At 40.4% G+C, this 22530-nt stretch overlaps 1 protein-coding gene across 3 annotated transcripts in view; it reads left to right on the top strand.

Moving 5' to 3' along the window:
* Positions 1-20062, top strand: part of MORC4 (MORC family CW-type zinc finger 4) — a 50697-nt gene extending 30635 nt beyond the window's left edge. For 2 of the 3 annotated variants that reach the window (XM_027089435.1, XM_027089437.1), the window contains 7 exons: positions 2563-2691; positions 4624-4692; positions 5089-5140; positions 6524-6699; positions 17549-18242; positions 18547-18830; positions 19158-20062. In XM_027089435.1, the coding sequence (XP_026945236.1) occupies positions 2563-2691; positions 4624-4692; positions 5089-5140; positions 6524-6699; positions 17549-18242; positions 18547-18830; positions 19158-19311 (1558 nt within the window). In that variant the 3' untranslated portion in view covers positions 19312-20062. The remainder of the gene's footprint in view (positions 1-2562; positions 2692-4623; positions 4693-5088; positions 5141-6523; positions 6700-17548; positions 18243-18546; positions 18831-19157) is intronic. The other variant, XM_027089436.1, reaches the window with a different exon arrangement.
* The last annotated feature ends 2468 nt before the right edge of the window (positions 20063-22530 follow it).

The raw sequence follows: 22530 nt of genomic DNA, 5'->3' as shown, positions 1-22530 counted from the left end.
ACAAAGATTAGAGGTTCATTTTGGGGTAGGCACCCATGTTTTTTTTAAAAATGGAAGTAATCAGGGCTTCCCTGGTGGCGCAGTGGTTGATAGTCCGCCTGCCGATGCAGGGGACACGGGTTCGTGCCCCGGTCCGGGAAGATCCCACATGCCGCGGAGCGGCTGGGCCCGTGAGCCATGGCTGCTGAGCCTGCGCGTCTGGAGCCTGTGCTCCGCAATGGGAGAGGCCACAGCAGTGAGAGCCCCCCCTACCACCAAAAAAAAAAAAAAAAAAAGGAAATAATCAGACAAATGTTTGATATAAAATTTTGTTTTAAATGCAACATGATTGCTGTATGAATATCACTATATCTTATTCTAAAGATCTCTACTCCTGTCCAACATCCATGGTTTTCAAAGAAATGCAAATTGAGATGCCTTTTTTTGCCTTTTAAATAAGCAGTGATTAATGCAGTGAAACAGATGTTCATATATTGCTGGAGTGTGTTTATGTATGTTATACAACCTTTTCTGTAGACAGAATGATGATTATCTATTGAGTACTTACATGCCGGACACTGGTCTAAGTTCTTTACATGTATTTATTTAATCATCACAACAACCCTATGAGATAGACAGATGATATTATTACTTCTTTACAAATGTAGACACTGATACACTGAGAGCTTAAGTAACTTGTTCAAGATTGGATAAGTAAAAAGTGGTAGATCCACTTATGTTCAAATATAGGCAATCAGGCCCCCAAACCCAGGTTCTCAACCACGACACTCTTCTGGGAGGATGCAATGAGAATATGGCATAGCCCCTTCAACTACCTACTTATTGCAAGCACAAGCTAAAAGTCTCTCCTATCTGCCTGGATGGGAGGATCTACCATGGTCTGCATGTAACCTGAGGGAGGGATTTACCGTCTCTAATGCTTGTCCCCAAGGGAGTAATATTGGCACGCTTCTGCACGAGACTCTTCTGTGTGTGTGCACGTAAAACCAAAGCTACTGTGACCTTTCCTCTCCCCTTCCACTACGGCTGAAACTCCTTTCTCTGGCTCTAAATAAAACGGTGACTGTACAGAAATATTTAGACACCAGAGGTCAGGCCTGAGCTTAGAGTTTAGAGGTTGCAAGGCTGGAGCAGCCTGTAGCTAGGAGATAGGAAGCTATATATCCAAGAATATGTATGAATTCTCTTTGTTAAAAACAGTTTTGAACAAGAAGAGGGCATTGTATTTGAGTAGTAGACTTATGGGCACCTTTTACTTCTTTTTTATATCTTTCTGTATTTTCTATATGAGCTTATATTGCTTTTATAACTAGAAAAAAAGCACCATTTAAAATAGATAAGAAAAATATTGAACTAAGGCATAAAAGAATCATACCACTCTATTGAAATGTCTAGTATACTAAAGAGCAGTGTAAATGTAACATACACAAAATCTTTTAGTCTAAATTACATGTTTTTCAAATTGGCCCTAGGTGTCCCTCTACCCTCTTTCTGTCTTTTCTCCAGCCTTCCCCTTTCCCACCCTGGTCTGCCTTTCACATATTAGATGCTGACTACTTCTATTATATAATGATCATCTCCTCTTACAGAGAAACAAATTTACTCTAAGGTGTAGGTGACTGGGTTACACTTCCTAGAGGAGATGGGAATGGGCATGTGTTTTAAGAGTAGAACTCTGGAAGAATTTTCTCTTCATAACTTAACCCAGTTGTTGAACTGGAGCCACCATTTCTAGTTACGAAATTTAATCAAATTTATGTTACTTTTTTTTTTTTTTTTTTTTTGCCGTACATGGGCCTCTCACTGTTGTGGCCTCTTCCGTTGCGGAGCACAAGCTCCGGACGCGCAGGCTCAGCGGCCATGGCTCACGGGCCCAGCCGCTCCGCGGCACGTGGTATCCTCCGGGACCGGGGCATGAATCCCTGTCCCCTGCATCGGCAGGCGGACTCTCAACCACTGCGCCACCAGGGAAACCCAAATTTATGTTACTTTTTAAGGTTAACTTTGGGAATATCAACCTAATATTGATTTTGATTTAAGTATGAACAAAGACTTCTTGAAAGGAAAATAAAAAAGGGAGGACTAGGGAGCCTGCAGGGAAAAGGGGGAGTCATTTTAATGACAGTGCTTCAATGACTCTCACAAATGCATTTCAAATCTATCACGGGATTGGATAGAAGCAAATAAAATGATTCTATCGGTCTTATTTTTTAGTAATATTGTAATATATATAAAACTTTTTGCTGATTAATAAATTTTAAAGTTATCCTTTTGTTTGCTTAAGGATAAGATTCCAAGGTAAGTACTATGGACCTCTGTAATATGGTAGCTCACCATGTTAAAACTTGCTACTATTTTTCATATCCATATCTGGTCTAGTCCTATCATTATTTTATCTGTGAAGTTTAAGATATATACATTTTAGACACCTGGACGATAACATTTCTAACACATTTCATATATAAAATCATGCTCTTTCATTTTTAGGTTATGCTTTTCTAATGTAAGACAGAGTACAGAGCTAGGATATACACAGTCATACTTCTGTTTTCCTTCATTCAGGAAGATTCCTGACCAGACATGGGTACAGTGTGATGAGTGTCTTAAATGGAGGAAGCTTCCTGGCAAGGTTGATCCATCTACATTACCTGCAAGATGGTTTTGTTACTATAATTCCCATCCAAAGTACAGGTAAGGTTAAGACTCAGTATTATGTCAGAGAGAACTCCTGATTTGTCTCTGTATCCTAAAACACTTTTCATCTCAAGTCCACACTCTTCACCCTGGCATTCAAGCCCCTATGCTAACTGGTCCCACTCTACCTATTCATTGTATCTTAACACAAACCTTCTGCTTTAGCAGGCCTGTGGCTTCACTCTTCCCCACACATGCCATACGTATTCCCATCTCCATGACTTGATACTGTCATTCCACTTGCTTACAGTGACTTTCTGTATTCCATCTGCCTATCTAAATCATATCCGTCTGGTAAGCTTAAGTATTTTGTGTGATACTTCTCCAGTTGACAGTAGTTTACAGTTATTTTACTCTGGCTTCCTGTGGTATTTAATTCTTCACATTTGTTCACGTACTGTTTGAATTTTTTGGATGTTTTTCATATATATATACTTGGGCCCTTCAAGAGATTATAAATTATTTGAGAACAAGGGATTTACATTTCAGGTTGAGTTGACAGTTTTCTTCATATGCTTCCTATACTTGCATCTGTTGTAGTACCTATTGTACATTCAATGCAGGTTGTTTACATGTTTGTCTTTCTAATATACCATGTGTTTCTTGAAGCAGCTAACATCTAGATAGTGCCTGTCATATCCATGGGTATTCATTTCAATTTAACAAATATTTTTTATATGACTTAGTCACATAGGTTGATAATAACTCAGTTTGCTTCAGTTCAGCTGTGACTTTCTTAACTTTTTTCTGCAGAATAAATGCTGATAGAAAAAAGGTACTAAACCAGAGTATGCTTTTTAGAAAAAAATTTTTTAAATGGAGGAAATTAAATAAACAAAGTCCAGGTCTGTAATGAGCAAGCATTTCCCCGTAGTCTCCAGATGTGCCTAAGTACCTCTTAGGGTTGTGTGATTAAAATGTAGGACTGAGGGCTTCCCTGGTGGCGCAGTGGTTGAGAGTCCGCCTGCCGATGCAGGGGACACAGGTTCGTGCCCCGGTCCGGGAAGATCCCACATGCCGCGGAGCGGCTGGGCCCGTGAGCCATGGCCGCTGGGCCTGCGCGTCCGGAGCCTGTGCTCCGCAACGGGAGAGGCCACAACAGTGAGAGGCCCGCGTACCGCAAAAAAAAAAAAAAAAAAAAAAGAAAGTAGGCCTGAGTGCTTAGAAGTCTCATTTTTGAATCCTGTATATGCTATCAGTCTATACTTAGTCCAGGAGACATAGCCTTCCAGGACACTTTGTGCCCTAATAAAATGGGTATAACATAGGGTTTCCAATTATTATTAATTTTTGTTTATTTCTAGGATTGCTTTTGTCCATTGAGTACATTTTCTAGTACTCCTTTCAGCTTTTACTCCTAAAATTCTCTTCCTCGTGCTTTACATCTAGTCTTTTCATTTATAGAATTCTCTTTTTCGTCTCTTTGCTGGTCTCTGTTCTGTCCCTTTTACAATGTCAGCTCCTAGTCTCTTCTTGCTGCTCTCTATCATAGCCTCTGATTTTCCTCTTCAGGTATCATCACATAGTCTAGGGATGCTCCTGCTTCTAGATGGCACCTTGGGAATTACTTTCTTAGTACACGAGGCAAAAGACCTCGGTTCTAGTCTCAGCAATATTCTCTTTCTATGGAACCTCAAGCAAGTCTCTCTTGTGCTTGAACTTCACTGTGTAGAACTAGAGATTATGCTTTAGTACTTTGAGTGTCTTGGGAGAATGGTGATATATACACCAAAAATAATAATATGATATGCCTTGAAAAGAGAATTGCTACATGTTATCCTGCACACAGGTTTTGTAATGTGGGTGGAATCTGAACTCTGTAATGTTAGAGGGGGGTTAACCTGCCTTGTCATAGTCGTGAGGAAAGTTAAGGGTAACAGTGAAGGGCACATTTTGTTTCTGAAAGATGATTTCTTCTCTGTACTGCAGGAGGTGCTCTGTTCCAGAGGAACAAGAACTCATTGATGAAGACCTGTACTTGAGCAAAGCTAAGAAACAGTTGAGTATACCCGAGGTGGTGCTCTATATCGTACGGTAGAGGAGCCTGACCCTTCCTAATAGGACAGGGGAATTTTGAGAAGAGAGATGATTTTTTTTAAATGATTTCCCTATTCACCTCTCTGGTCTTCCAGTTCTTTATTCTTTCTAGTCATCTCCTGAATGTCTCAACTAGTGATTGACTTTACCCTCTCTCCCTCTTCCCCCCACCTTTTGATAGGGCATTTGAAATCCCTCTTCAGTAGCAGAGTTCAGGAAGGAACACTTAGTTACTCAACAAGGCTCACACTATTTCTAGTTTAGAAGGAACATTATAACCTAAGTCTATAATTGGCAATCCATTTCAGACTGAGAAATTTCATGAGTGAACTAAATATCCCTTTTATCTTCTCCTAGAGATCAAACTGTTGAGAAGAAGAAGGTACCAGTGGAAAGTGAGAGCCACCAGGTGAGAGACAGTCCACCCTCTTGCTTTTCTTACACAAAATTTTCCCCAACAGAGGACATAGGTTGAAGGAAGCAGCACTCTTGAAAGCTGCATAGCAATAACAAACCAGTTGTTCTGGTGGTCTTTTTTTTCACTGGATCTTTTGATTTTGCTTTGATCTGCTGTTACTGATGTTCAGATCACCAAAAATAGAAAAGCCAAATCATTTATTGTCCAGATTTGGATTCAGTACTGATTCTGGACAGTGTGAATATCACATTCGGTGTCACAGAATATTCAGGGTTATGTTCCATCCTCATACAGGCTGCTCCTGTTGAGTGTCTGGTTTTCCTCAGTCTCCTTTCTTCCAGGATTCAGGGGTGATTCCTTTCTCCTTCCTCTTGGGAAGAAGGGGTGGTTCTTTGTGCCCCTCCCCATCCCTGCTTTCAGGCTGGCTGGCTTTATAAAGACTCTGCTGTTTTGAATTTTCAGGAGCACTGTCTCTCGGACATGGTTGCCCAGCTCCGGACGCTGAAGGGTGCAATAAGGTTGGCCGTCCTTTCAGGGACACTCCTTTCCTGACAGCCACCATAGCACCCATATATCTTCCCCACCCAACCTTGCCTTTCTGCATGATTTTCCTCTTGACCCTCTTTCCCAGAGATACCTGCTAGTAGCATGTTAGATTCACCTTCCACCCACTCAGTCAGGGTAGGTCAGACTGGTGAGGATAGAGGCAATTAAATACTAATTCTTCCTCTGATAGCCTTCCAAGACCCAGGTGTATTAATAAACAGGTTGCATACCCTCATGTCTTGGCTTAATAGTCTGATCTAGAGATTGGGAGATTTCCTGGGACCGCCCTGTCCTCATTCAGTTTACCTCCCCTTTATACTCCTTCACCTTCATCATTCATACTATCTTCATAAGCTGGCTCTCCCACAAGATCCCAGATGCATGTCTCTGTGTGTGTGCAATACGAATATATATTAGTCTCTCGCATGCATTTCTCCAAGACCAGCACAGACCCTTGCTGCAGTGCTTATTCCCTTCATCCCTTCCCTCATCAGAGAGCTCAGAGGAGTGAAAACCCAGCCTTAAACTGGGTCACAAGAGAGAATTAGACAGTGACTAGGGGGCCTGGGTTTGTGTTGTGGATGGGATGACTCTAGGAGCCAATAAGTGAGTTGGGGAGGTCTGTTGGTGTCCAGTTGATAAGGTTATAACTGAACATGCCTGGGGTCAGTGTTCTAGTGTACATTACTGCGCGCTGTTTGTTTTGTGTAGGAAACAGTTTGTTTTTATTTGGCCAAGTGTTCTTTCCTAGCATCAGAAGGATTGACTCATCCTTTGGTATTTAGTTTGAAATTGGGATTTTTTATGAGTTCTTTCTTTCTTTGCTAGGTATTCACTAATCCACTCAAGATCCCTTCTATTCAAGATATGGACGACTTGAATAATAAGACGATTGAATATGAGGGAATTGATAGCCCTAGCCGGCTTTCATCTGTTGGAGAAGAAAGCAGAACACCTTCTCTTCAACTTAAGCCTCTGGATTCCAGTGTTTTTCAGTTTTCCAGGTGGGTAAAAAAACAGACTCTCTTCAGTAATAAGCCTCAGGGTTTTTTTTCCTATAAAATAAATTGGTATGGTTATAATGTTTATGTTTTTCCTAAGGCCTGGCATGGAATTCAGAAGGAGAAACACCATTTTGGGTTGATAGAATTGCATGTTGCATGTATCCCCCATTTTTCAGCATTATAACTGTCATGTCAAGTTTGTCGATCTTTTTTTTTTTTTTTACTTTTTGGAGGTGATCATCATCTGACAAATGCTCTTTTATGGATTATGTATTCACATTATGTTGGGAATTGTGTAAGTGAAATAATGGACATGAAAACCCTTTGAAAAGCATAATGTACTATACAAATGTAAGGTAACATTACATAGATAAGCATTATTTCTTTCCTTAAGTTTAGGAATATTGAAATCCTGTGCAGCCCCGTAGGCCTAGCACATGTTGGCCACATATAAAAATAAGTATCAGAAGTTTGTGCCATTAGGTAAGCCTTCTAGTTCATTGTTTCCTAGGGTAAATTTTTAGTATAAGTTTAGTCTTAGGATTTACTTGTTCATCTTCTAGCACCTTATCAATATTATTTTGTTAGTCTTTACAACAGAAATTTTCTTAAACATCAGGAATATTTGAAGCACTAAAAGGTATGACTGCCCCTATGCTGCCATGAGACTGGAACTCAGGACTGCTATTTATGACTTGCTTTCTCCTCGCCACTGTGCTTCTCACTTCGGGCAGGGCCAAGCCATAGGGAAGGTACAGAGTTGTTCTCTAACAGTAGAAACTTCTATAGTCCTCAATAATATGACTGTTAAATAGTAGGTTGTGAAGTTTTCATTAACCCTTTTCCGTTTGGATATTTTCCTAACATACTGTAGGAAAAAAACAGTGGAATATATAATAGGGTAAAAATGATTCCTGCCCCCGCCCCTGCCAAAGTTACTGATTCCTTTCCTTCTTTCTTCTTAGGTGGGTCTTTTCAGCTTCTTATACCTAGACAAACATCTCTTTATGTGTGCAAGTCCCCTCTTCAGTGATTCTTCCACAGTTAAGCCGTGTAGATACTGAAGGAACCCCATGTCACCCCGAGCATGAACAAAAAGTCTCAAGAAGAAGTAAACTGTTAGGAGAAAAACTAGTAGAACTCTAAAGGAATTAAGTGAGAATCTGTATGAAAGCATCAAGAATAATGCCTTGGAAGAGAGTAGGTACTCAGTAACTAATGGTTGAATCGAGTCATATTGAAGGAGCTATTTCTGAGATAGAACTATGCAACAAGGGAGTAAGAAATATAGCCTAGTCGGTCTCAGGGATTTGAGTCTAATTCTACTGTTTCCATCCACAGTTTTCCAACTCCCCTTTTTGGTTGGGAGGGGTGTACAGTAAAGTGCTGTGTTTTTTCAAAGCACATTGTTACCTCTCTACCTCGATCTCCTTGAGATGGTCATGTATCAGAATTGCCACTGGAGTATCAGGGTGTCATTGCTCTTGAAGGCTGTCCTTTTCCTACTGTGACCACTTTTCCTTTCTCTTCAGTGTTTCTTTTGGTACTGTCTAGTGAATTTTGGTAACCTGGAGGAGAAAACAAATGCTAACCTATGTATGTGTGTATTTTATGAGTGCAGTATGGCAGTACATCCATTGGGTGGCATACTTCATCAGTCTTAATTAGGATTTCTATATGAGTCTTTATAGAACTGCTGTATCCAGAGTTGGGTTTTGGCTCTGGAGGACAGGCAAAGTACTGTGACTATTTACGTGTAATTTTAATTCGAGAATAGTGTTCTTTCAAGAGATATGTGATAATCGATGCTGCTAATGTCATATATTTTATGTAAGGTCAGTAAATGATATGTCGTTTCAAGCTACACATATAGGGGGATTCAAATTTTATAGAGGAAAATTAAGGTGCCCAAGAGTTTAATAAAATATACAAGGTTTTTTGTTAAAACCATGTTAAGGGAATAACAGGGTTGCAAAAGTCTCCTTCGTTATCAAAACCTGAAGCTGATAAGGGTCCTTGGGTCATGTAGTACAGCTCTTTAACTCTAGATAAAATAAAGCCTACACCATCCAAGCATGTTTTAAAAATTTCTAGTGGAGTAGGTTATAAGACCTAGAAGGTGTTCCAGAGGTGTCATTGGAAACAGCTCTGTGAGTCTCACGAATCTAGCAAGGGGAGGGGAAGACCTGCAATAAAGAGTAAGTTTAGCTAGTATGTAAGCAAGCATAACCTTTGAGGGGAAGACAGCTTATATCTGTTAAAGGAAATAGTCCCCTTTCTGTTCATTCATTCTACATACATTTGAGTGCTTACTATATGAAAGCAGTGCTCTAAGGCAGTGATGGAATCAAAGATGAAGGAGCTTATGGTACTCAGAGTTATATATGTAAGCATCCCTGGTACATGCTAGGTTTCATATGAGTGGTATAAACTAAGGTCTAAAGTAGCCATAAGCATACAGACAAAGGTGAGAATTAGTGGCTGTAATTTATTTAGATATTTAGAGAACCTTTGAGTAAGCTATATGTCAAAGGCTAATTATTTCATGTTTTAAAAAGATAACCCAAAAAAATCCAAACTACATCGTAATGGTGGAAGGAGAGGAGGGAGACATTGTAATATAGTTAAAGGAATATTTGAAACAACAAACATGAGGTAGAAATAGAAAAACAGTTTTGCAAATGAATAAGATTGATTCAAGAGCCAGTATTAACATTTTAAAATATGATCTTTGAGAAAGACTTCCAGAATGGCAAAATGAGTAGTGTGATGAACTCTTTCACCAACAAGTACCCATTTAACTGGAAAAAAATATTAAACAAAACAAAGCAATCATTCCTAGTTCCTAGAAATTGTCCTAGGGGCATACAGCAAGTACAGAAACATTCATTCAAGAAAATCTATTAAATCTCAGAAAGAACAGCAAGAGTCTTTGGCATTCGCCTGCTCTCATCCCCCTCCAAGCTATGTAACTACTCAAGAAGCTCTAATCCAGGTAGGCGTGGTCAAGAAGTTGGGGGCTCCCTCTCTTCCTAGCTCCTAGTCTAGAGCTATGGTTTCACCTGGGGGGTTAGGCCTCTGACATTTCTCATATCCCCCAGGTCTGTCTTGCGGGAGCTCTATTCCAAGCAGAATCAAGAGGACTGGGTCTCTCTTCCCCCACCCAGCCCCCATTCAAAGTGTGGAAGCACTCACCTAGGGACAGCATGCTGACAATCCTGGACTCCTATTGCTCCAGCCCTAGCTTACTTATAGGGCAGAGTTTCATGCCAGAAGGAGCAAGCCAAAAACCATCCCAGCACCCATTTGTAAAGAAAAGGTTTCCCTCTTAGAGAGTGGACCACTCACTGTCCCTGCCATCAGCTCTTGCACAGTGGCACAGAGGTTCTGCTTAGGGAGAACTGACTTTGTGTGGAACAGATCATGAAGAATTCCATTCCTAAGGGCATTGTCACAAACAATGGAAATCTTAGTGGCGAACAATTAAAAGGGCACTCGTAGCTCCTTGATGCAAGTTACAACAAGCAAAATGGCTGCATAATCATAAGTTTGGTAACAGAGAGAACCAAGCAAAAAGATAGCCAAGAAGAGCACTCCTGGGATCATAGTCAACCCTGGCGGTTAGGAAGGCTGTGCATAAGCACAAGACCGCACTCATTCAGGACACAAGGTGGACTTGAATGCAGTCCCCAAGCCTCACACAGATCAAACAACAGAGAGCAGGAGCCTCACTGGTAGTAGGGACTTAAGCACAACCTCTAATCAACCACTGGATGAACAGTAAGCTACTCTGACCCAGGGGTCAGAGGTGATTGGAGAGGGAAAATCCAAGCTACTACTACCTGGCTGAATGTGGGGTAGAAACATGAATTCCTTGAACTGTGATAGCAGCCTCCAAGCCACACATATATCCAGTGGTAAAGGGTAAAAATCTAACTGGCTAAGAGGGCTTAATTATAACCTTTGGCCTATGCTGACTCAGGGTAACTCCTAGATTGCCAGGTAAAAGATAAAAATCAAGAATAAATCTGAGCAGAATACTCAGCATACTACTGGGGAAACAAATTTCATAGAGTCACTTCAGCCAAGTCACTGAGAAAACAACCCAGCAAACAGTGGCGACAACCACTCAGGGAAGTGGGAGTTGCTATACTGTTATTATCTAAAATATCAGTTGTCAACAAAAAATTATGAGACATGCAAAGAAACAGGAAAGTGTGACCTGTACATAGGGGTAGGGGGAAAGCAGGTAATAGAAACTGCTCCTAAAGAGACCCAGATGTTGGATTTAGCAAACAAAGACTTCAAAGCAGCCATTATAAATATGTTCAGAGAACTAAAGGAGACCATGTTTCATCAAGTGCAGAATATTAATAAAGGGACAGAATTTATTTTTTGAAAGAACCAAATGGAAATTCTTGAGGTGAAACGTGTAATAACTAATGTGAACATTTCACTAAAGGGACTCAGCAGCACATTAGGGTTGGCAGGAGAATCAGCAAACTTGAAGATACAGCAATTATAGATTATGCTGTCTGAAGAATAGAGAGAAAAAAGAATGAAGAAAAATGAAAAGAGCCTCAGAAAAATGTAGGACACCATTAAGTGCACCAACATATGCAAATTAGGAGTACAAGAAGAAGAGGAGAGGGAGGAAAAGAGGTATAAAAAATATTCAAAGAAATAATGGCTGAAAACTTTCCAAATTTGATGAAAAACATTAATTTACACATCCAAGAAGCTCAAGTAACTCAAAATAGGATAAGTGCAAAGGTATTTACAGCTATGCAGTGAAAATATTGAAAGCCAAAGACAAAGAGAATATCTTGAAAGCAGGAAGAGAAAAATATTCATCATGTAAAAGAGAACCCCAGTAAGATTAACATCTGGCTTCTCATCAGAAACAATGGAAACCAGGAGGCAGTGGGATGACATATTCATAGTACTTAAAGAAAGACTTAACCGGGAATCATAAATCCAGTAAAACTATTTTTAGAAAATGAAGGTGAAATAAGTATATTCTTATGTAAACAAAAGCTGATGGAATGTGTTTGTAGCAAAGCTGCATACGAGAAATACTAAAAAGAGTTCTTCACCTTGAAAGCAAGTGACACCAAACAGTAATTCAAATTTGCATGAAAAAACAGAGTACTGGCAGTGGTAACTGTAATTAATTGTAAAAGACAATACAGTGGCATATTTCTTCCTCTTTCTGTTCTTAACTGATTTAAAGAATAATTGCATAAACAATGTGTATATATTTGTATATAATTTTATATATGAATATAATTTTATTGTTGGGCTTGTCTATAGATGTAAAATATTTGCCGATAACAGCATAAAAGAAGTGGGTGGGAGCAAAGCTGTATTAGAGTAAGGAATTAACACCAGATGGTAACTCAGATCCACAGTAAGAAGTGAAGAAAATTAAAAATGGAAAAAGAAGGTTGATTTAACAAACTCTATAAATATTATAAATATGTCCTTGCTCCACTTTCTTCTCTTAGCTTCCTCAAAAGGCATAACATTACATAAAGTAATAATTGTAGTAATGTATTGTTAGATTCATAAATGTTAAACTAGAAAATATCCACAAAACATGAAAAGAGGAAAAGTAGAGGAAGAAAGAAACAAAGAAGGCATGACACATACAGAAAACAGAAAGCTAAATAGCGGACGTCAATTCTGACATAACAGTAAAAATGTTAAATGTGACCAGATTAAACAATCCAACCAAAAGATGGAGATTATCCAATTGGATTTTTTTTAACATACACAAATTTAGTATCTATACACTTTAATTCAGAGATACAAATAGGTTGAAAATAAAAAGATGAAAAAAGACGTACCATATAAATAGCAACCATAAGAGAGCTAGAGTGGCTATACTAGTATCAGGAAGAATAATAGACTTTAAACAGAAAATGTTACTAGATATGAAGAGGGACATTTCATATTGATAAAGTCCATTAGGAAGATATAAAAATTATACCCATATATGGACCTAACAACAGAACCCCCAAACTGCATGAAGCAAAAGCAGACAGAATTGAAGGGAGAAACAGATAATTTAGCAATAATAGTTGGAAACTTTAATATCCCACTTTCACCATAATTCGAAAAGAGACATGTACCACAATGTTCATTGCAGCACTGTTTACAATAGCCAGGACATGGAAGCAACCTAAGTGTCCATCGACAGATGAATGGGTAAAGAAGATGCGGCACATATATACAATGGAATATTACTCAGCCATAAAAAGAAATGAAATTGAGCTATTTGTAGTGAGGTGGATGGACCTAGAGTCTGTCATACAGAGTGAAGTAAGTCAGAAAGAGAAAGACAAATATCATATGCTAACACATATGTATGGAATCTAAAAAAAAAAGGTTCTGATGAACTGAGGGGTAGGACAGGAATAAAGATGCAGATGTAGAGAATGGACTTGAGGACACGGGGAAAGGGGAAGGGGAAGCTGGGACGAAGTGAGAGTAGCATTGACATATATACACTACCAAATGTAAAATAGATAGCTAGTGGGAGGCAGCCGCATAGCACAGGGAGATCAGCTCGGTGCTTTGTGACCACCTTAGAGGGGTGGGATAGAGAGGGTGGGAGGGAGACACAAGAGGGAGGAGATACGGGGATATATGTATACGTATAGCTGATTCAGTTTGTTATACAGCAGAAACTAACACACCATTGTAAAGCAATTATACTCCAATAAAGATGTAAAAAGATATATCTCACTTTCAGTAATGGGTAGAAGATCAAAAAGGAAGTAAAACAGTTGAAGAATGCTATAAACCAACTGGACCTGACAGATATGTGCAGAACACTTCACCCCCAAACAGCATAATACATATTCTTCTCAAGTGCATATGGAATATTCTCCAGGATAGACCATATGTTAGACCATAAAACAAGCCTCAACAAATTTAAAAGGATTGACATCATACAAAGGATGTTCTCCAACCACAGTGGAATTAAATTAAAAATCAACAACAGAAGGAAATTTGGGAAATTCACAAATATGTAGAAATTAAATAACACTCCAAAATAACAAATGAGTAAAAGAAGAAGTCACAAGGGAAATTAGAAAACATCTTAAGATGAAAATGAAAATAAAATATACAAAAAATTATGGATTGAAGCTAATAAGGTATTCAGAGGGAAAATTATATTTGTAAATGCTTATATTAAAATTGAAGAAATATCTCAAATTGGTAACAAACTTCCGCCTTAAGAAACTACAAAAATGAGAGCAAGCTAAACCCAAATCAAGGAGAAAGAAGGAAATAAAGATCAGAATGGAAATGAAATAGAGAATAGAAAAACAATAGGGAAAATCAGTGAAACCAAAAGTTGGCTCTTTGAAAGGAACAGCAAACATTAAAACAATTAATAAAATAATTCTATTTATAGTAGATTCAAAAATAGAATCTTTGGGAACAAATTTAACAGAAATTAAAGCTAGACTTGTACACTGAAAACTACAAAATACTGTTAAACGAGATTAAAGAAGACCTAAACCAATGGAAAGACATTTCATGTTTGTGTATCAGCAGATTTAATGTTGTTAAGATGGCAGTACTCCCGAAATTGAGTACTCAATGCAATCCCTATCAAAATATCAGCTGACTTCTCTGCAGACAGCCAATGGAGGAATATGACTGAAAGAAAAAGGAAAATAAGAAGAAACTATGTAGTTGGAAAATAATTCCTGCTATGTAAACTCTAAATTAATCTCTACTGAATCAATGAATACAGGTCTGGAATAAGATTTGATTCCTAGAGGGAAGAACCAGGAGTATTTACAGAACCAGTAAGTAAAATCCACTCACTGTCTCTCATTAACATAATAGTTCCTTTTTTGATTGCCTTTTATTTGCAAAATTTTGTTCCCTCATCTCCATGTAGCAAGTTAGTTAAACTACCTTCTGTTAAGGAGTTTATACTTTAGTGGGAAACCTGCAATACACACACACACACACACACACACACACACACACACACACAGTAGAAAGTAATATATATTATACAGAGAGTGCTAAAGTGCTATAGGAATTCAGAAGTGGCATTTGAACTGGACTTAAGACCTGCAGTGTTGAGGAGGAGAAGTGTATTCCTTTCAAAAGAAGCAGCCCGAGAATTTATGGGGCATTCTGTTTGGCTGGTATTTTTGAAGGGAAGTAGTGAGAAATAAAGCTAGGGCCAATTATATCCCAGCTCTGCCTCTCACTAGCTACATGACCTTCGGAAAGTTATTTAATCTCTCTAGGCCTGAGCATCCTCTTTTTAAAATGAAGATAAAAATACCTCCTCCCTCAGGGTTATTGGGAGAATTGGGTGAGACCATACACGTTAAGAGCTGTCTGGCACAGAGTAAGTGCTCAGTAAATGGTTCCTGTGTTTTGGAAGGGAAAAGCTTGAATACCAAGCTAAGACATCTGAGCTTTTCTGTTGTGGGGAACAATAACTAAAGATTGCAAATAGGGAGGTGACATAATCAGAGCAATGCCTTAGGAAGATTAACTTGGCAGTGGGTGATCTGGAGGTGGGACAAGGGGAGACTGGAGGAGGCCATTGCAAGAGTCCAAGAGAGGTAATGAGAACTTGAACTTGGGTATTGATAGTGGTAGAACTATATAAAATTACTGAGAGTTTGTTGGTGTCATAACACAAATAGGAAACATGGGAGAGGGAGCAGGTTTGAAGGTGAAGGTGAAAGGTCAGTTTTATACATACTGAGTGAGATATCAGTGAGACCTCCAGAAAGAAATGTGTAACAGGCAGTTTGAAATTCAGTACTGGAGATCAAGGCTGGGAAAATGACTTGGAAGTTATCTTCCAGAAGTTAGAGCCAAAAGATTGTATGAGATTACCAAAGAAAAGAAATGTAGGGGGACGTCCCTGGTGGTCCAGCGGTTAAGACTCCGCGCTCCCAATGCAGGGGGCCCGGGTTCAATCCCTGGTCAGGGAACTAGATCCCACATGCATGCCACAACTAAGAGTTCGCATGCCACAACGAAGACCCAGCACAGCCAAATGAATGAATGATTAAATAATTAAATGGTTAAATAATTAAATAAATAAAAAGAAAAATGCAGGGATAGAAGAGAGGATAATTAAAGACAGAATCCTTAGAGATGGGAAAATGAAGAGAAGGCAGATAATTTGACTTTAATTGCCTTTCATAAAACTTTGTTGTTGCTATCTAGTATCATGTACCCTTCCTTTATACCTGCAGACTGCTTGTTTTACTATCATCCTCATTACCACCGCTAAATGGACCGCCTAGAGTGGCCCTACGCATGTTTAAAGATGGATACATTCGTTCTTACATAGCCCCTAAGTCCTTTTGCTTTCCCCCTAAGGCCGACACAACAAGATCTATTAAGATGACAGACCAGTTTTATTTCTGGGTGAACACCAGTTTTGAAGAACATTCAGGGCATTCTAAGAAGCTAAGGTTTGAGGTGTCTTAACAGATATTCTCAGAAATTACAGAGAAATACAAGCAGCCTTGAGATATGGTGGCCAGTAATGTGCCTGGCTCTTTTCTCATTGGAAAAAAATTTTTTTAATTAATTAATTTATTTATTTTTGGCTGTGTTGGGTCTTTGTTGCTGCGTGCGGGCTTTCTCTAGTCGTGGCGAGCAGGGGCTACTCTTATTGTGGTGCGTGGGCTTCTCATTGTGGTGGCTTCTCTTGTTGTGGAGCACGGGCTCTAGGCGAGCGGGCTTCAGTAGTTGTTGCTCGTGGGCTCAGTAGTTGTGGCTCGTGGGCTGTAGAGCGCAGGCTCAGTAGCTGTGGCGCACGGGCTTAGTTGCTCCGCGGCACGTGGGATCTTCCCGGACCAGGGCTTGAACCCGTGTCCCCTGCATTGGCGGGCGGATTCTCAACCACTGCGCCACCTGGGAAGCCCTCTCACTGAGAATTTGAAAGTTAATTTTCACCTTGAAATTTCTTGGTTTTCTGGAGAGAGAGCACAAGAGTTATAAGGATAAAAATGGGGGTCCCATGGTGCTGCATGATATAAACTTGCATATGGATTTCGTTGGCATCAGTTTTCTTGTTAGTTCCTTCAACCGTTAGTATAATATAGCAGCTACAAATAGAAGGTGATTTGAGGTCACTGTCCTGGGCTTTCCTGAAGAACTGAGGGAGTGCCTGTTTGCCCTGACAAAGGGGAATTCTTTTGCCCTAAGTGGGGAATGACTTGAATTGGCCGATTCAGTTTCTTTGTTTCTGACTAGGGCCCTGTGTTTTAATTAACTTTTACAAGTGGATAATGGGCAATAGCCACAATCCAGTTGGCTGGCAAAGGCATTGTGTATTGTTCCATAGCAGTATAAAAAATGTGCATAAGTCATTGATACTGGAAGGTCTTTGTGACACTAACGATCTGGCTCGGTCTCCTCTGCTTACTCCACTAGGCTTTTTATGACCTTTTTTCCCATTCTCGTGTTAGGGGATTTTGAATGTGTATTTTTTTTTTTTTTGTTTTTCTTCCTTTACTTGCCGTTCGGAAGCTTCTAAGTCAGGCTAGCTTCAATCCTATTTTCAGAAATCTTACCAAGGTCAGCCTGGTCCTGTTATATCCAGATGCTGACTCTTCGTACCTTTCAATTTACTCTGTCTCTTAAGACACATTGCTGTCTCAGCAAATTGCATAAGTGAAGGGTTTGGGGTTTGGAGGTAAAGACATATTCCTAATCTGAAATGATCTGTGAATAACAGCTAGAGTCAGTTTTAATATGGGAAATTTGAAGAGGGGCTCCATAGGATAAGAATATACTTAGCTTGTATTGTGACAGCTTAAAATTTAATTTTCTCTTCTTGCAGTAAGTACAAATGGATCCTAGGTGAGGAACCTGTGGAGAAACGAAGAAGGCTCCAGAATGAGATGACAACACCTCCTCTAGATTATTCCATGCCTGGCCCTTACAGGAGGGTAGAGGCAGCAGTTGCCTACCCAGAAGGGGAGAACAGCCATGATAAATCGAGTTCTGAGAGAAGCACACCACCATACCTTTCCCCAGAATACCCCGAAGCAATGAAGAATACCAGTCAGAGTAGGGAGGTCTCAGTTCTGTATGCAGGGGCCCAAGACCAGCACCAGGGCTCCCTGCTCCCTGAAGAATTAGAAGATCAGATGCCAAGATTGGTGGCAGAAGAATCTAACAGAGGCAGCACACACCTAAACAAGGAGGAAGTAAGCAAGGGACCTTTTGTAGCTGTTGTCGGTGTTGCAAAAGGTGTTAGAGATTCAGGAGCTCCCATTCAGCTGATCCCTTTTAACAGAGAGGAGCTTGCTGAGAGGAGGAAAGCAGTTGAATCCTGGAACCCGGTGCCTTACTCTTCTGTGGCCTCTGCTGCAACTCCTGCTGCAGCTGTTGTGGAGAAAGGAAGAGGCTCTGAGGAGAGCGGAGGTCGTCATACACCAAAGATGAAGAACCAAAGAGAGCTAGAGGAACTGAAGAGAACCACAGAAAAGTTGGAACGTGTTTTGGCAGAAAGGAATATGTTCCAGCAAAAGGTTAGAGTAACACCTTACCACTAGGAATGAGAGGCCATTGTAACCAAGGAACCAGAGAGATGGAACTCCAATGATCTCATGTTCTGTGGCCTTTAAACAGAATAAGCCATTGAATGATCCTGTGGTATATCTCAGATTGAGTGAACCCTAATGGGCTTCCCTCCTATATTTGGGGTTTGAAAAGGTCCATAGTAGAATATGTTTAGAGAAATCACAGGGTGAATATATTCAGGAAAATTTGGGGCACTCTCTTTAGCTTTCACTAGTATGTGGGGTCATTGAATTTCTGTTTCTTGGACTGCAGGTGGAGGAGCTGGAACAGGAGAGGAATCACTGGCATTCTGAATTCAAGAAAGTCCAACATGAATTGGTGACCTATAGTACCCAGGAGACAGAAGGCTTGTACTGGAGCAAGAAACACATGGGCTATCGCCAAGCTGAGTTCCAGATTCTGAAAGCTGAGCTGGAAAGAACCAAAGAGGAAAAGCAGGAACTAAAAGAGAAACTGAAGGAGACAGAGACACACCTGGAAGTTCTGCAGAAGGCTCAGGTCTCCTACCGGACCCCAGAGGGAGATGACCTAGAAAGGTTAATTACTAGGGTTTAGTAATCAGCTTGTGAGTGCTAATGGGAAGCCTCCCTTAGGACCCCTCCCCCCACCCCGCCCCATTACTGGTCATAGATAAGGGAAGAAGCCTTAATTAATTCCTAGGCCACCAAGGATTGAGCAATCGCTTCTTAGAGAGCTGCAGCCAACCTCCCAGTGCTTGGTGGCATTGTGCTTTCTTCTTTCTTTCTAGCTAATGGAAACGTAATTGTTGAGAAATGTAGGCCTGTTTTGAAGGAGCTTCATTTTGTTCTGTTGGCTAACGACTTCATGTCATCTCTTCTCCTGTCCCTCACTCCATCATACAGGGCTTTGGCAAAGCTTACGCGGCTGCGTATCCACGTCAGCTATCTCCTTACCTCTGTCCTCCCTCACTTGGAGCTTCGTGAGATCGGGTTTGACTCAGAACAAGTGGATGGGATCCTGTATACGGTGCTGGAGGCAAATCACATACTGGATTGAGCACCAGATACTCTATATCCCCTTTTCTACCCTATTCTTTCCTCCCTCCCTCTCAACACCTCTCTCTCTCTCTCTCTCTCTCTCTCTCTCTCTCTCTCTCTCTCTCTCACTCTCTCTCTCTCTCACCCTTATGCCTTACGTGGAGAATCTTTGAGTAAATCCTGGCTCTTAATCAGTCTGCTTCTTATTCAGTCTTGGTGTGGAGAAAGAGGCTAGTTAAATAGGCTTTCAAGAGTTCCAGGAATGGAAAAGCAGTAGTCACCAAACCAGGTGACCGGAAAGCTTTAACTTTCATGACTCAGATACTTGGCCAATTTCATATCCTTTCTGAAATGATTTGTATTCATTTAGGTTAAATCAGTCAGCAGATATTGGGTCCAATGTACCAGGTGTTTGGGTTCAAGTGAAGAAGTATAACTCATGGTTTCAGCCTTCAAGGATCTAACAATCTAGCTGGAAACACAAGACATACACCAGGTTAACTGACTTGTACAGTGAGTGGTACAAACATGAAAGAGAAGTTCTGGGGGAGGAAGGTCAAGGAAGGCATCACATCAGAAGTGGGAGCTAAACTAAGGTTTGTTTAAAGAATGGGCATAACAGCACAGTTAACAACGGTTGTTCTTTACATGGTAGGACTATGGTTGATATTTTTTTTCTTCTTCCTATCTTCCTGCCTTTCCAAATTTTCTATAATAAACCTGTTATTCTTCTTACATTGGAAAAATAAATCGTTTTTTTAAAAAAATGAGTAGGCTTGGATTTAGATATCAAATGAAAGACTGTGTGAAAATATAAGGTAATTTTTATATTTATAATTTATGTTGTATTTAGCATTACCTCTGGAAGAATAACATGAAAGAAAGCATGGAAAAAGCTGGAATGTAAAAAATGTGTCTGGTAGGAGTGATGGGTTAATGTAAAGGGAACTAAGGTTAAATCATGACCCACCTACCCACCTGCCTCTGTGGTATTTGCATTTTAATGAGGAATTCTTGAAAAAGAAATCTTCAAGGCTCAACATTTTTAAATGTGTATCAGCACAACTATGGGATTTAAGGTAGTGGTGGGGGAGGTATTTTAGAGCAGCGAGATCTATTTGATATCCCTCAGAATGCACCTCCTACCTACTCTTCAGGCTAGTGCTGATGAGGGGTAGATCTTACATTATCAGAAATAGTAAAACTTACACTCTTTTAAAAGTAGACATTTTATTTATTCATTTCTTTATAGTATTTATATAGTGCATACTCTCCGGAGAGTTCAAGGTACTCTTCAAAAGGCTTTGACCAATGAACACATAAAAATATACCAGCAGTGAAAAATAGGAAGTAATGGAGAAAAGGGAGGAGGTGGGATCAAGCAGTCGCAAAAGGATTAGCTAGTCCGGAGGGATGTTTTGGGTGGTCGTTTTATTTCTCCTCTGCAGAGTTACTTCAGAAGACTCTCCCAAACTTACTTGAACTTTTTAAAAAGGAGGCCCATCGTAGATATTCCAGTGGGACTGCAAGGGAGTAACGGGGAGGCTAGAGCCACGCTTCACCAGTAGAATGAGTGCTGAGAGATAGCCCCGCCCCCTTCCCTCACCTCTCTGCTGGCTCTTGCCTGCCATGTGATGAACTCTCACGTCAGACAGACCATGATATGGAAGGCCCTGGTTGTCTAAATGTAAGTTTACTGAGAGAAGGCGGGTAGCACATTCAGCCATTCTCTCTGGGATACTTGTTCTCCAGATGAGAGCTATGAAACGGTGGGACTTTGCACAGATAGGGACAACGTGGAGGGGAGGGTGGTTCCGGGGGAAATTCAGAGCATTGGAGATTCAGCCTGAGAGAGATGATGTGGGCGGGGCGGGTGCTGGGTCAGCAGTGGAGCAGAGTAGGAAGGAGGTCAGGCAGTTGGGCTTCAAAATGAGCAAAGGGGAAACAGTTTAACTCAACTCTACTTGTGCTTACTCTCAGCCCATTTCCTAGTCTGTGGCCTCAACCCCAAAGTGCTCCTTCCAGCGAGAGTTAGCTGTGCGAGTTCATTCCCTGCAGTACCAGAGCTACCTCTCTGTTACCTGTTTACAGTGAAACCTTACCAGCGTGAGGTCCCTTTAAGCAAAGTTAAATGCAGCAGTGGAGCAATTGAAAAGTGTCACCCAGCCTTAGCAGAAGTTATGACGTAGCGTGGAGGCAAAAGAAAAAAAAAGTTGGGTGCCTCGTTCTGGCTATCCTGTTAGGTTAACATAATCATAATTCTCCTTCAGTTTTTCATTTCCACAGTCAACACTTAGGTCCTTACTACCTCATGCCTTCCTAATTGAAAGATTCCTAGCTGGCCTCCCTTGTCTCCAATTCTCGTTCATTTAGTCTACTCTACTCTCTGTCACTAAATTGCTTTTAATGACCTCATCAAGTTAGGCCTCTGCTCAACGACTTGCCAGCGCTTTCAGTTGTCCGCCGAGTACAGTACAAATTCCCATCTGGCTTCAACCCTGCTCTCTAGACTCTTCCAACATTCCAAATGCCAACCGTGTTCCATCCAAACTGAACTAGTTTTCAGTTTCTGAACCTGCCTTGAGATTTTCTCCTTTTCCATCTTTGCCGTGTTCCATCCCCTTTGCCTGGAATATTTTCCTTCATTATCCTTCCTTTGGCTCTAAAATCACTTTTTTCCTGAAAATTCCTCCGATTAACCTAGCCAGGTACGACATTTTCTTTGAACATGCAAGTTTTGTGTCACTTAGGCTCTTATCACAAGTGTCCTTATCCTGTGCTCCCCATTAGAAAGCTCCACATTCAAATAAATTCAACTGCCTACTTGACATTTACACTTCTATGTCTCACAGACATTTCAAATAAAACATGTTAAAAAACAGTGACACACACACCCTGGAACTGTTCCTTCCCCCAATTTTACTCATTTTATAAAATGGCACCTCCACCCACCCAGTTGCTTAAGCTAGAAACCTGGAAGTCATCCTTAATTTTCCTCTTCTAGTCCCACACATCCAGTCTGTCAGAAAGTCGGTCAATTCTGTCTTCAAAGTGTATCTTGACTCCACTCATTTTTATCACATCTACCTTAGTCCAAACTACCATCATCTCCCATAGATAATTGCAACTCCTAACTGGTTCCTTGTCTCCGCTCTTGTTCCCACGATTGTCTTATCACTACAGCCAGAGTGATTTTTTTTTAAGAAGTACACATCAGAACATGTGACTCCCCGCTTAA

Source organism: Aethalodelphis obliquidens, unplaced genomic scaffold (genome assembly GCF_003676395.1).
Source record: "Aethalodelphis obliquidens isolate GAN/ISIS:26980383/991018 unplaced genomic scaffold, ASM367639v1 scaffold66, whole genome shotgun sequence".
In the NCBI taxonomy this organism is placed as follows: Eukaryota; Metazoa; Chordata; class Mammalia; order Artiodactyla; family Delphinidae; genus Aethalodelphis; species Aethalodelphis obliquidens.
This window is presented reverse-complemented; position numbering and strand designations above follow the sequence as displayed.